Genomic DNA, 14,930 nt, shown 5'->3' on the forward strand with positions numbered 1-14,930 from the left:
TGCTCCTTGAGGTGGGGGCTAGGGCTGGAAACTGTTCAGGTGGGGTCGCTCATCGTCATGCCATGCCACAGCCTCTTGCACGACCGCCACCACCAGTTCTTCAGCCTGCCAAGCCACAGCCTCCAGAACGGCCACCACCACCAGTCGTTCGGCCTGCTAAGCCGCAACCTCCGGTTCGGCCACCAAGCCGCAACCCCCAGCTAGGCCATCTCCACCTGCTCCACGCCCTGCTTCAAGGCTATCAACATGCCTAGCAGCTCCACGCCAAGCTCCACCACGCCAAGCTCCACCAGTCGCAGCTCCACGCCAAGCGCCGCCAAGCGCAGCTCCACGCCAAGCGCAGCTCCACGCCAAGCGCCGCCAGTCGCAGCTCCATGACGCCAAGTGCCGCCAGTCACAGCTCCACGACGCCAAGCGCCGCCAGTCGCAGCTCCACGGCGCAAAGCGCCGGCAGTCGCAGCTCCACGGCGCCAAGCGCCGCCAGTCGCAGCTCCACTGCGCCAAGCGCCGGCAGTCGCAGTTCCACGGCGCCAAGCGCCGCCAATCGCAGCTCCACGGCGCCAAGCGCCGCCAGCCGCAGCTCCACGACGCCAAGCGCCGCCAGTCGCAGCTCCACGACGCCAAGCGCCGCGAGTCGTAGCTCCAGGACGCCAAGACCCCCCAAGCCAAGACCAAGACCAAGACCCCCCAAGCCAAGACCAAGACCCCCCATGCCAAGACCAAGACCCCCCATGCCAAGACCAAGCACCGCCATGCCAAGACCCTCCAAGCGGCCAAGACCCTCTAAGCGGCCAAGACCCGCCATGCCAAGACCAAGACCCGGCACGCCAAGCTTCGCCGCCCGACGCGCCACGCCAAACTTCGCCGCCCGACGCGCCACGCCAAGCTTCGCCGCCTGATAAGTCTACGGCACCCGTGACTGCTTCGTCTGCTGTTTCCACGCCTGCCACGATGACGACGCGCCTGCCTTCTCGTCGGCCACGGGTATGGCCGCTACCTGGTCGTCCGCCACGCCAAGTGCGCCCACCTCCTCGTCGGCCACGGATGTGGCCCTTCCTAGGTTGCCCACCTCGCCTGCTGCAGCGGCGTTCCACTCGCCGCCGCCACATGACTATGCCTCGGTGGATTCGGGGTCACTTGGTCTGGCGACCCACCGCCATGTCCCCCTCCCGCCCTCCCATGACTCTTGTTAATTTTTTTGTTTTGCTTTGAACATCTGGGATCTGTCCGTAAGGGGGGGACTCTGTCATGTCTGTGTTGATCATGTTTTTGTTTGGCCATGTGCTGTTTGTTTTTTTGGACGCTTTTTAGTTCCTGGTTGTTCACTCCCTTGTTTTGTTTCCATAGCAACCCATTAGTTTTCACCTGTCATGTCACGCACCTGTTTTACGTTTTGAGTCACGCACCTGTTGTTAATCATGTCTGTGTTATTTAAGCTTTTAATTTTCTGTTGGTCAGCCTGGCGACATCACATTTATGCTCTGCACACTTTATGTTCACGCTTCTTCATGCCATGTTCACAGTCCCATGCCAAGTAAGTTTTGTTTCATGTTTATAGTTTTTTGCCTTTGTGCAAGTCTTTTGTTTTCATTAGCCAAGTTTGTTCCCCGCCTTGTGCGCGCCCTTTGTTTGTACTTTTTTGAGTAAATTAAATCATGTCATTACCTTCACGTCGTGTCCGCTCCAAATCCTTTGCACCATGGGAAAACAAACCACACCACAGTCCTCGTCTTGACAGTACTTGTGTATAATCCTCTGTTCAATCCAATCATTTATGGAGTGAAAATGAAAGAAATCTGGAAACACATCAAGAGATTGTTTTGTCTACTGGTGAACCAAAGAATATCATCACACTTGTTAGCATTGGAATCTTCATTTTCCCAAATGATTCTTTAAAAAAGCCACTCACATCATCATATGGTGTTTATAAGATGTATACATGGAAGAAAAAGGTAGCTCAGAGCCATGCTGTCTGATGTCATTTTATTTTAATAACTGTATTGCTTTTTCAATATTAAGTTATTGCAAGGTCAATATCCTGCATTTATTGATACATTATACAACGTAATTCAACTTCAACTTCTGTATATATTTGTTTATTGTATCTAAAATCCAGGCTGAAATTTAATTTCATTTTATTGTGCATATGAAAATTGGAAATATGTTTTGTACACTTAGATTTTAATTTGAATTGTGATTATTTTTATGATGCTAATCTTTTTTTTTCTTTTTTTTTTTCAATATTGCCATCTTGTATATTTCCGTAAAGCACTTTTAATTGCCTTGTGTACGAATTGTGCTCTATAAATCAACTTAACCGTAACTCATATATATTTATATACTGTAACACTATTTTCACCTTTATCACTGCAAAAGCCATCCATATATTGATCACAGGTGAGTGTGAAGAGGATGAGAACATGAGGCCTGATTTCCAATTGGAAAAAGGTGTGTTCATGCACCAGGTGGAGGCCTTGAAGAACAGCAGGTGTTGGAAGCGCTATGTTTTGCACCAAGAAGCACATGTGCAATCTACTAATAAGTCTCAATCAATCAATCAATGTAAAAATGCCAATTAATGGACAACACCTCATATCAAATTTTAACCCAAGGCAAGATTTGTCATGAGTTTGCATCACATTTTACAAATTAAAGTCTTGGGAGGGTTACAAAGTAAAAGAGGAGAACGCCTCTTCAACTTAGAGGCCAATCGCAGGCAGTCTTCATCCTGTGAGTCATCCTTATAAGGTGGACGACTTCTTACTCTTCTCAGCATTGACTGCTCACAACAAGTTCCATCAACATCACCGTGAAGACTTGGAGGAGCTTGTCGACATGACAGCATCTTTTGATGGAGGACTTGATGGATGCTGAATTCAATGGAACATTTATAACTCTTGGTGGCTTTGTAGAAATGGACAAGTTTAGATATCTTTACTTTGTCATCTTGTTGACATTATATATTCTCATCCTCTGCACTAACTGCACCATTATATGTCTAATCTGGATCCACAGGAACCTTCATGAGCCTATGTACATTTTCATTGCAGCTTTGTCACTCAACTCTCTTTTGTTTAGCACTGCTATCTACCCCAAACTTTTCATTGATGTCTTATCTCAAAAACAGACCATCTCTTATCCTGCTTGTCTGTTTCAATATTTTCTCTATTATTCTTTTGGTGCTTCAGACTTCTTACTGCTGTCAGCCATGTCTTATGACAGGTATGTGTCTATCTGCAAACCTCTGCAGTATCCAACTATCATGGGAAAAAGAACTGTTGTTGTCCTCTTGACTTTGGCCTGGTTTCTACCTGCATCTGAGGTTGTAGTGCCAACTTTGATTAATTCTCAACAAAAACTTTGTGACTTTACAACAAAAGGCATTTTTTGTAACAATACAATGTTGAAGCTTCACTGTGTAAAATCAGCATTTCTCAAAGCTCAAGGTTTGCTTATAATGATGAATCTTGTTGTTGTTCCTGTGATGTTCATCCTTTTTACGTACATAAAGATATTTATAATAACTTATCACAGTTGTGCAGAAGTCAGGAAAAAAGCGGCAGAGACATGTTTACCTCACCTGATGGTTTTATTCAGCTTCTCTTGTTTGTGTCTGTTTGATGTCATCATTGCTCGATTGGAGTCAGATCTTTCAAAACTTGTACGTTTATTAATGACTTTACAAATAGTTGTGTATAATACTTTGTTCAATCCAATCATTTATGGAGTGAAAATGAAAGAAATTTGGAAACACATCAAGAGATTGTTTTATCAACTGGTGCACTAAGGAAAATGATCCCACTTGTTCGCTACTTGGATGAGAGGGGAAACGTCTTCTAAGACAAACCAAACAGTCCAGTTGTGATCGTTTGAATGCCCTGAGAACACAATGACCCGGGTGAGTGACAACATCCATAGACATAGGATTGAAGTCTTTATTTTCCCAAGTGATTCTTTAAGAAAAGTCATTCACATCATTATATGGTGTTTATAAGATGTATATATGGAAGAAAAAGGAAGCGAAGAGCCATGCTGTCTGTTGTCATTTTATATGAATAATTGTATTGCTTTATCAACATTAAGTTATTGCTAAATCAATATCCTGCATTTATTGACACATTTATACATTGGTTGTCACTTTCAACTTCTGTACTAATTTATTGTAAATGTAACTATAATTTCAATTGTGCATATGACAACTCACATTTTAATTTGAATTGTGATTTTTATTTTATTTTATGGCTTCTTGTAATTTTCTGTAAAACCCTTTAAAATTCCTTGTGTATGAATTGTGCTCTATAAATAAACTTGTCGTTGCCTTGCCGATAATCTCTTTATTTTCAATAAATGTACTTATGTGCGCATACTTTTATAACACATATATTTGTGCATTGTAACACTAAATTCAATTTTACCTTTATCACTGCATAAGCCATCCATGTATTGTCACACATTCTCTATTATTTTCTCTCCCTAAAAAGGAACGTGTTGCCAAATGTGTCTTCAGCTGCTTTCTGTAACAAGCCTCAGTGGCAGGCCCCTCCATATACATTTTTGTGTGAAGAAGCACATGTAAAATGCCAGTTAATGAACCACCGGGCACTTCATTTGAAATTGTATCGCAGACATATTCCCTAGTCCCTTCCTGCTCTGTCACTGATAAGATCAAAATGGCTAATTTCCACTGATTTTGTCACCGTGCCAAGCAGTGATAAAACTGGTCTTGTAAAGCAGTCATACTCTGTTAAATCTTGGTCGGAACTGTTATGGGAAGATTTTCAAATGTATGTTGAAATTGTTATTTTGCAAGAAAATCAATTATTGAAAAACATTTTCCCCCATAAATTTGTTTTGATAAAAAAAAAAAAACATGGCTCAAATTAAATTTGACTTGGATTTAAAAACGTTGTTCCCCTAGGGGAAACTGGATTAAACATGGCACGCTATTGACCTATTGATACAATAACAATCTACAAGGTTAATACAGTTCACTTCTCTTTCTTCCCATCCATTTACCTGCTTTCTTTAGTAATTAAATCATTCATTACATATAAGTATTGTTGCAAATTAATCAATTGTATTGTTGATAATAAAGGTAATTATTGTTATTTGTATTTTTCCACTTGTTGTACAATAATGTTCATTGTAATTTCCGTGTTGTTAATTTTTACTTTACTAACTGTTCTTTGCAATCACTTTTTGTATCATATTTGTCCATATAGTTGCGCTTGTAATGCAAAAGCAAGACAACTTGAGATAGCTTTGACACACAGACATGTGTGTCGTTTAATCACACAAAGAGAAGTATGTTTTTACCTAAAATGCGACTCAAAATGGCGGTCACAACAAACCCCCACCTTTGGTCACTTAAAGGGGCCGCACAGAACTACTCACTCTTAACTTCATATATGAATGTTATTAAACAAGAACAACATTGTTATGTGCACAATAGAACAATAGCAGTGAATAATGAAAACAAAGTCAAGTAAACGTATGTCAGACCCACTCGGCGTCCATTGCACCGTGGTTTGTTTATCATGATGACTGCTGTTGTTCAATCAATCAATCAATGTTTAGTTATATAGCCCTAAATCACAAGTGTCTCAAAGGGCTGTTGTTGTTCCTGTGATTTTCATCCTTTTTACGTACATAAAGATAATTAATAATAACTTATCACAGGTGTGTAGAAGTCAGGAAAAAAGCTGCAGAGACATGTTTACCTCACCTGATGGTTTTTTTCATCTTCCTTTGTTTAGTTTTAGTTGATGTCGTCATAGCTCGATTGGAGTCAGATCTTCCAAAAATTGTACGTTTAATAATGACCTTACAAGTACTTGTCATGTCTGTGTTGATCATGTTTTTGTTTGGCCATGTGCTGTTTGTTTTTTGGACGCTTTTTAGTTCCTGGTTGTTCACTCCCTTGTTTTGTTTCCATAGCAACCCATTAGTTTTCACCTGTCATGTCACGCACCTGTTTCACGTTTTGAGTCATGCACCTGTTGTCAATCATGTCTGTGTTATTTAAGCTTTTCATTTTCTGTTGGTCAGCCTGGTGACATCACATTTATGCTCTGCACACTTTATGTTCACGCTTCTTCATGCCATGTTCACAGTCCCTTGCCAAGTAAGTTTTGTTTCATGTTCATAGTTTTTTGCCTTTGTGCAAGTCTTTTGTTTTCATTAGCCAAGTTTTGCACCTCCGCTGTGAGCACTTTTTGTTTGTTCCTTTTTTCCATAGTTCTGCCTTTGTGCTAGTTTTGTTTTATTAGCCAAGTTTGTTCCCCGCCTTGTGCGCGCCCTTTTTTTTGTACTTTTTTGAGTAAATTAAATCATGTCATTACCTTCACGTCGTTTCCGCTCCAAATCCTTTGCACCATGGGAAAACAAACCACACCACAGTCCTCGTCTTTATAGATGTCGCCAGCTAAAAAGTTTTTCCGCAAGATTGGATGAGGGAGCGTGGGAAGTCCTGCGAGCTATGGAGGCGGAAACACTGCGCTTTTCCCCCAGGGAGCGCAGGGGGATGATGTGGTGGCCCAGAGGCAAGCTGGTGCCGATCGCTGCGTCGCTCCCGTCCCGGAAACGTCACCAAGGAAGAGGAAAGACTTCCGCGAGTGGACAGGATGCACCACTCCCGCGGGCTCCTCCCCCTCCGGGCGGAGATGGAAGTCAGCCAGCCTGGCAGCTCAAGGAGCACGCCAGAGACCTGGAGATTTTTTTTCCAAATTCTTTATCCTGTCAATCCAAGCCACCCAAATTCCATGCCCCGCCCCCCAGGACTCAAGCCACGCCGAAATCACACATTTTTTTTCACCCACAAGAGCCCAGGTGGGGGGGGGAAGAAAGACTTTTTGGACAATTTAGAGGGGAGGATTTTGCCCCTCTCCTGACCTCCCTCCACCCACCCCAAAAGACTGTTCCAGACAGCGGGGAGCGCGTCTGGTATCCGCTCCTTGAGGTGGGGGATAGGGCTGGGAACTGTTCAGGTGGGGTCGCTCATCGTCATGCCATGCCACAGCCTCTTGCACGACCGCCACCACCAGTTCTTCAGCCTGCCAAGCCACAGCCTCCAGCACGGCCACCACCACCAGTCTTTCGGCCTGCTAAGCCGAAAGCCCCAGCTATGCCTCCTCCACCTGCTCCACGCCCTGCTTCAAGGCTATCAACATGCCTAGCAGCTCCACGGCAAGCTCCACCACGCCAAGCTCCACCAGTCGCAGCTCCACGCCAAACGCCGCCAGTCGCAGCTCCACGACGCCAAGCGCCGGCAGTCGCAGCTCCACGACGCCAAGCACCGGCAGTCGCAGCTCCACGGCGCCAAGCGTCGGCAGTCGCGGCTCCACGGCGCCAAGCGCCGGCAGTCGCGGCTCCACGGCGCCAAGCGCCGCCAGTCGCAGCTCCACGACACCAAGCGGCGCCAGTCGCAGCTCCACGACGCCAAGCGCCGCCAGTCGCAGCTCCACGACGCCAAGCGCCGCCAGTCGCAGCTCCACGACGCCAAGACCCCCCAAGCCAAGACCAAGACCAAGACCCCCCAAGCCAAGACCAAGACCCCCCATGCCAATACCAAGACCTGCAATGCCAAGACCAAGCACCGCCATGCCAAGACCCTCCAAGCGGCCAAGACCCTCCAAGCGGCAAAGACCCGCCATGCCAAGACCAAGACCCGCCACGCCAAGCTTCGCCGCCCGACGCGCCACGCCAAACTTCGCCGCCCGACGCGCCACGCCAAGCTTCGCCGCCAGATTAGTCTATGGCACCCGTGACTGCTTCGTCTGCTGTTTCCACGCCTGCCACGATGACGACGCGCCTGCCTTCTCGTCGGCCACGGGTATGGCCGCTACCTGGTCGTCCGCCACGCCAAGTGCGCCCACCTCCTCGTCGGCCACGGATGTGGCCCTTCCCAGGTTGCCGCCGCTACATGACTATGCCTCAGTGGATTCGGGGCCACTTGGTCTGGCGACCCACCGCCATGTCCCCCTCCCGCCCTCCCATGACTCTTGTTCATTTTTTTGTTTTGTTTTGAACATCTGGGATCTGTCCGTAAGGGGGGGGCTCTGTCATGTCTGTGTTGATCATGTTTTTGTTTGGCCATGTGCTGTTTGTTTTTTGGACGCTTTTTAATTCCTGGTTGTTCACTCCCTTGTTTTGTTTCCATAGCAACCCATTAGTTTTCACCTGTCATGTCACGCACCTGTTTTACGTTTCGAGTCACGCACCTGTTGTTAATCATGTCTGTGTTATTTAAGCTTTTCATTTTCTGTTGGTCAGCCTGGCGACATCACATTTATGCCGCACACTGAAATATCAAAGCAAGCGGGGGCCATTTTGATATTTTTTATTTTAAAAACCAATACAGTATATGTATAAAAAATATACATTTAGGCCTCCACTCAGGCCTGATCCTGGGGACCCCAAAGGGTTTAGGTACAAAAGATATTTGAAATGTGTCATTATTTAGTATTATTATTATTATCCAAGGTTTAAATCTCCAGATCAGCATTAGGTCTATCTGTCAATATAAAGTTGTTTTTTTAAAGATTTACGCTGTATGCTCTTTTTGTCAAAGAAAACCCTGTTTTTTTATGGAAAAAATACAAAATATGCAATATTTTCCCCCAATAACATTTTAAAGTGGAATATTTGAGATTTTATAATAATTGGAGCTCATAGCATAACTCATAACAACATTGATTCACTATTTCTTGAGCAATGACACTTAAAAAAAAAAAAAAAAAAAGTCCCACTAATATTATTGGAGATCCAAAAGGGTCCTGCTCAGTAAAGTGTTAAAGAATAAATTATACTTTTTTTTTTTTTTACTTTTAACACAATAGTCTCAAGATCAACTTCAGATATATCCGTCAATTTGAACTTTTATTGTTGTTTATGTTTTTTGTTTGTTCGTTTTAGGCCCTTTTAAAAAAAAAAAACTTAGTTTTTTACATGGCAAACACAAAATATGCAACATTTTCCCAAAAAAATGTCTCAAAGTGGAATATTTAATGTGACGTAATTGGAGCCTTGAATAGGTCAATAATTCATAATGACATTGATTTTGATTCATTATTATTTTTTAAAGAAAGAAACAGCCTGCATGGCAGCTTTGTGTTATTAGAATAAACATTGATACATTTTAATGTTACATATCACCTGTTTTCTCTTTTATACCACTTTTTGTGTTTTTAATTTTTTTTAATCGTATTTTTAGAATGTGCCACGGGGCCGTTAAAATATTACCCGCGGGCCGCAAATGGCCCCCGGGCCGCACTTTGGACACCCCTGGATTAAGGCGTTTCCATGGATTGTAGGAGGCTTATTTAGAGCCGAACTATTTGAGAAATTGGACGAATTTAGTGCATGGACACAATTTGAGTGTCATTGTGCATATGGACACTTTTGGCTGCTGGAACGGGCGCCTCAAGGGGGCTTCCGACATATGTCATGTCATTGTTTTTTCCGATGACTGAATGAAAATTGTTAATGCTGTTCCATTTAAATACATGACCCCAATGACAGATTGGGGCCCTAGGCAATTGCCCAGTTTGCCTACTCGCTTGCAACGGGCCTGGCTGCGGCTTTAGGACTCCATCCATCCATCCATTTTCTACTGCTTGTCCCTTTTGGGGTCGTGGGGAAGGCGGGGGGTGCTGGAGCCTATCCCAGCTGCATTTGGGCGAAAGGTGGGGTACACCCCGGACAAGATGCCATCTCATCGCAGGGCCAACACAGATAGACAAACAACATTCACACACTAGGGACCATTTAGTGTTGCTAATCAACCTATCCCCAGGTGCATGTCTTTGGAGTTGTGAGGAAGCCGGAGTACCCGGAGGGAACCCACACAATCACGGGGAAAATAATAATAATACCTGGGATTTATATAGCGCTTTTCTAAGTACCCAAAGTCGCTTTACATGTAGAACCCATCATGCAACAGAACATGCAAACTCCACACAGAAAGACCCACAGCCCGGGGATCGAACCCAGGACCTTCGTATTGTGAGGCACATGCACCCACCCCTGTTTCGCCGTGCTGCTAGAACTCATTCAGCTAAAACCCTAAACTGTCAACACTAATTAAGTGTTAGAGTGAGAGGTTTCACTTGGCATAGCCTCACTGGTTGGTCTCTGTTACGTCCGAATGGTCTCTTCAGCGTTTTCTGCAGGTGAGTGTGAAGAGGATGAAAATAGGAGAGAAGATTATGGCCCACCAAAAAAGGGGGGCCAGTGTGGGCTGCAGGGGATTGTTTTATGACCGGAAGTGATGAGGGGGTTTTATGACCCCCCAGGAAGTGGGCGTGGCATCCATGAACCCACTAGTTAAGGGGGTGTAGCGGGGGATTTATTTATGACCCCGGAAGTGGGCACAGCCTAAACCGGAAGTTTACATCATGGCCGGCCGCCATTTTTAATTTTGTAGTTTTTTGCAAACTATCCGCCATTTTTGGTTTTAGTCCTTAATGGTTTATGACTCCTACTGTCATGTTTGTGTGATCATGTTTTGTTTTAGCCATGTTCTGTTTTGTTTTTGGACTTTTTGTGCACTTTTGTTTGTCACCATAGCAACCATTAGTTTCACCTGGTTCACATCGTCATGTCACGCACCTGTTTCACGTTTTGAGTCACGCACCTGTTTTCACTAATCATGTCACTATTATTTAAACCGATTGTTGCCAGGAAGTCTCCCTGGCGACATCACACTCCTGCCACTCTGTTTCATGCTCAGTTCACGCTGCTTGTTTCATAGCTTCCGTGCCAAATAAGTTTTTGTTTATTAATGCCACAGTTGATGTTTTTGTTTCATTGTTCATAGTTTCTGCCTTTGTGCAAATTTTGTGTTTATAGCCAAGTTTTGTACTTCCGCCTTTGTGCGCGCCTTTTGTTTATCTCCTTTTTGAGTGTTAATATTAAATCATGTATTTAACTTCACGCCATGTCCGGTCCAAATCATTTGCACCACGGGAGAACAAACCACACCATAGTCCACGCCCTGACACCTACAGGCTGATAAGAGTATTACAACTTGTAATTTTGGCAAGTAATAGAACCATCTGGTGTGGAGTCCAGAACTATGTCTTTAAACATTATGGATGCTAGTGTTTCTCCTAGGAGACCGTCCAAATGCATGATGAATCACTATTTCATGATTACATGTACATAATGACAGTTACCACAGAGAGCTAACATAATGTTAGTTCTTATGGATAGGTGTTGGTTATTTTCCCCTAACTAGAATTGCCTTTAACACAGTCATATGTGACACCATCATAGTGATCACTTTGCATATGGTATGCCAACAAGTCGCTATGAGAAGCGGCACCATAGCGACAACTTTTCTGCCCAAGCAATAATAATCTTGTTTGTAACACGGGTCACATATGATGTACCAACAAGCAATATCATCATTGTGACCAGGTCGCATATGATATACCGCCGTAACAGCAATCATGGCAACCGCGTTTCTACCGAAACACAATCTCTTCTTTATATCACAGGTCACATATGATATACCGCCGTAACAGCATGGTGACCAGGTCGAACATGATAAACTTCTGAAACAGCATCACAGTGACCATAAGCCTGCCGAAGCAAAGAGCCAGCACCCTCTCAGCAAGAGTGCAATGCTGCTGCAGGAGTCCGTCTCAACACATGCTAACATCATTATCCATGATATATTATTATCCATCCATCCATCCATCCATTTTCCTCCGCTTATCCGAGGTCCGGTGGCGGGGGCAGCAGCCTAAGCAGAGAAGCCCAGACTTCCCTCTCCCCAACCACTTCGTCCATCTCCTCCCGGGGGATCCCGAGGCGTTCCCAGGCCAGCCGGGAGACATAGTCTTCCCAACATGTCCTGGGTCTTCCCCTTGGCCTCCTGCCGGTCGGACGTGCCCCTAACACTTCCCTAGAGAGGTGTTCAGGTGGCATCCTGAGCAGATGCCCGAACCACTTCATCTGGCTCCTCTCGATGTGGAGGAGCAGCGGCTTTACTCTGAGTTCCTCCCGGATGACAGAGCTTCTCACCCTATCTCTAAGGGAGAGACCGGGCACCCGGCGGAGGAAACTCATTTCGGCCGCTTATACCCGTGATCTTGTCCTTTCGGTCATAACCCAAAGCTCATGACCTTAGGTGAGGATGGGAACGTAGATCGACCGGTAAATTGAGAGCTTTGCCTTCCGGCTCAGCTCCTTCTTCACCACAACGGATCGATACAGCGTCCGCATTACTGAAGACGCCGCTCCGATCCGCCTGTCGATCTCACGATCCTCTCTTCCCCCACTCATGAGCAACACTCCTAGGTAATTGAACTCCTCCACTTGGGGCATGATCTCCTCCCCAACTTGGAGATGGCACGCCACCCTTTCCCGGGTGAGAACCATGGACTCGGACTTGGAGGTGCTGATTCTCATCCCAGTCGCTTCACACTCGGCTGCGAACCGATCCACTGAGAGCTGAAGATCCTGGCCAGATGAAGCCTTTAGGACCACATCATCTGCAAAAAGCAGAGACCTAATCCTGCAGCCACCAAACCGGATCCCCTCAACGCCCTGACTGCGCCAAGAAATTGTGTCCATAAAAGTTATGAACAGAATCGGTGACAAAGGGCAGCCTTGGCGGAGTCCAACCCTCACTGGAAACGGGTCCGACTTACTGCCGGCAATGAGAACCAAGCTCTGCCACTGATCATACAGGGAGTGGACCGCCACAATCAGACAGTCCGATACCCCATACTCTCTGAGCACTCACGGTCGAATGCCTTCTCCAAGTCCACAAAGCACATGTAGACTGGTTGGGCAAACCCCCATGCACCCTCAAGGACCCTGCTGAAAGTATAGAGCTGGTCTACCGTTCCAGGACCAGGACAAAAACCACACTGTTCCTCCTGGATTCAAGGTTCGACTATCCGGCGTAGCCTCCTCTCCAGTACACCTGAATAGACCTTACCGGGAAGGCTGATGAGTGTGATCCTACGATAGTTGGAACACACCCTCCGGTTCCCCTTCTTAAAGAGAAGAACCACCACCCCGGTCTGCCAATCCAGAGGTACCGCCCCCGATGTCCACACGATGTTGCAGAGTCTTGTCAACCAAGACAGCCCCACAGCATCCAGAGCCTTAAGGAACTCCGGGCGGATCTCATGCACCCCTGGGGCCTTGCCACTGAGGAGCTTTTTAACTACCTCAGCAACTTCAGCCCCAGAAATAGGAGAGCCCACCACAGATTCCCCAGGCACTGTTTCCTCATAGGAAGATGTGTTGGTGGGATTGAGGAGGTCTTCAAAGTATTCCCTCCACCGATCCACAACATCCACAGTAGAGGTCAGCAGCAAACCATCTTCACCATACACGGTGTTGACAGTGCACTGCTTCCCCCCCCTGAGGCGGCGGATGGTGGACCAGAATCGCTTCGAAGCCATCCGGAAGTCGTTTTCCATGGTTTCCCCAAACTCCTCCCATGTCCGAGTTTTTGCCTCCGCGACCGCTGAAGCCGCACTTCGCTTGGCCTATCGGTACCTGTCCGCTGCCTCTGGAGTCCCGTGAGCCAAAAGGACCCGATAGGACTCTTTCTTCAGCTTGACGGCATCCCTCACTGCTGGTGTACCACCAGCGGGTTGTAGGATTACCAACCACTTTGCGGCCACAGCTCCAATCAGCCGCCTCGACTATAGAGGCACGGAACATAGTCCACTTGGACTCAGTATCCAGTGCCTCCCTCGTGACATGTTCAAAGTTCTTCCGAAGGTGGGAAGTGAAACTCTCTCTGACAGGAGACTCTGCTAGACGTTCCCAGCAGACTCTCACAATGCGTTTGGGCCTGGATATTCATTTTACACGGGTAAGTGTGCCGTCTATTTCTTGAATTTCCGGCTCTTAGCTCTGTATGGACTCATTGATCGTTTATAAACGGAGTTCGGAGAGGAAGTGACGTCAGAAAGAACGCGCCACAGCCAGCTTCTCAACAACCGGTTTCCACTCGGACGTAGCCACTAGAAAGATGGAGGCGAATCATCCAGACATGCCCGTGTTTCTCCTTCTACATGTACAGGCGCTTGTAGAAATAACACATATTACCTTAAGAGAATGAAACGCGCAATTGCAGCTATTTTGGATACATCACATCTCAGACTGCAACATAGTAATGTTGAGCGACGGTTTTGGATAAGACCTGGAAGAACGGCAGCCTGGTGGGATATGTTTGTCAACTAGTGTGTTGTGCCAGAGAAACGGAAAGAGAACTTTCCAATGTCCAGGTCAGCTGTGATTCCACTTAGCGAAAAACTTTGTCCATTTGTCGAAGGGGAGACAACGAGAATGCGGACTCCCGTGGATGTGATAAAAAAGGTTGCGTGTGCTTTGTATTACCTGGACGACGAGGGAAGACTACGGAAGACAGCAAATGCATTTGGACTGGCAAAGCAGTCTGTATCAGTTATTGTCCGCGATGTATGTTGAGCGATTACTCAACGTCTAGTTTTGTACTCCATAACGACTGTGTAGCCATGAAGTGGTTGCGGCTGTCGAGTACGACAGCCAATTTCAGCTTCCAAGCACAGGCAATATTGCAAGAATAGACAATGAAGGTGAAGGCAAAAGAGTGACCAGATATCTAGATCCCTAGATTGATTGTTGTAAAATGTTCTTTATCACATTGTTTACTTTCACACGTTCGTTAAAGATTTCATTCATTTATGATGGCTCAGGTGTGATTCAGTACAATAGGGCTAGTCTAACAGCTGCTGATGGTGAGGCAAGCAAGGTTTACTGTTCAAAGAAATGTGGCAATAGGCTACATTGAAATATTTCACATACCAGACTGCCGGGTAAGGATACACTTCCAGGTCAGAGGTGACTTTGACGTAATATATGCGCGTCTGCCGTTTTCCGCGCATGCCTACTAGGTCGCGTTGCGCCGGTGGACAGAGAGG

The 14,930-nt window shown here is 46.0% G+C and overlaps 2 protein-coding genes across 2 annotated transcripts in view; one reads left to right on the forward strand and one right to left on the reverse strand.

Moving 5' to 3' along the window:
* fhip1b (FHF complex subunit HOOK interacting protein 1B) overlaps nucleotides 1-14,930 on the reverse strand; it is a 716,414-nt gene that overhangs the window by 270,248 nt on the left and 431,236 nt on the right. The window lies entirely within an intron of this gene.
* LOC133658073 (olfactory receptor 10J4-like) lies at nucleotides 2,864-3,787 on the forward strand. Its single transcript, XM_062059687.1, has one exon. The coding sequence runs from the start codon at nucleotides 2,864-2,866 to the stop codon at nucleotides 3,785-3,787; it is 924 nt and encodes a 307-aa protein (XP_061915671.1).

This window comes from Entelurus aequoreus, linkage group LG10 (assembly GCF_033978785.1).
Source record: "Entelurus aequoreus isolate RoL-2023_Sb linkage group LG10, RoL_Eaeq_v1.1, whole genome shotgun sequence".
In the NCBI taxonomy this organism is placed as follows: domain Eukaryota; kingdom Metazoa; phylum Chordata; class Actinopteri; order Syngnathiformes; family Syngnathidae; genus Entelurus; species Entelurus aequoreus.

Bases quoted from the DNA above. Each gene is read 5' to 3' on its own strand.
- LOC133658073 (XM_062059687.1), top strand. From the start codon at position 2,864: ATGGATGCTGAATTCAATGGAACATTTATAACTCTTGGTGGCTTTGTA.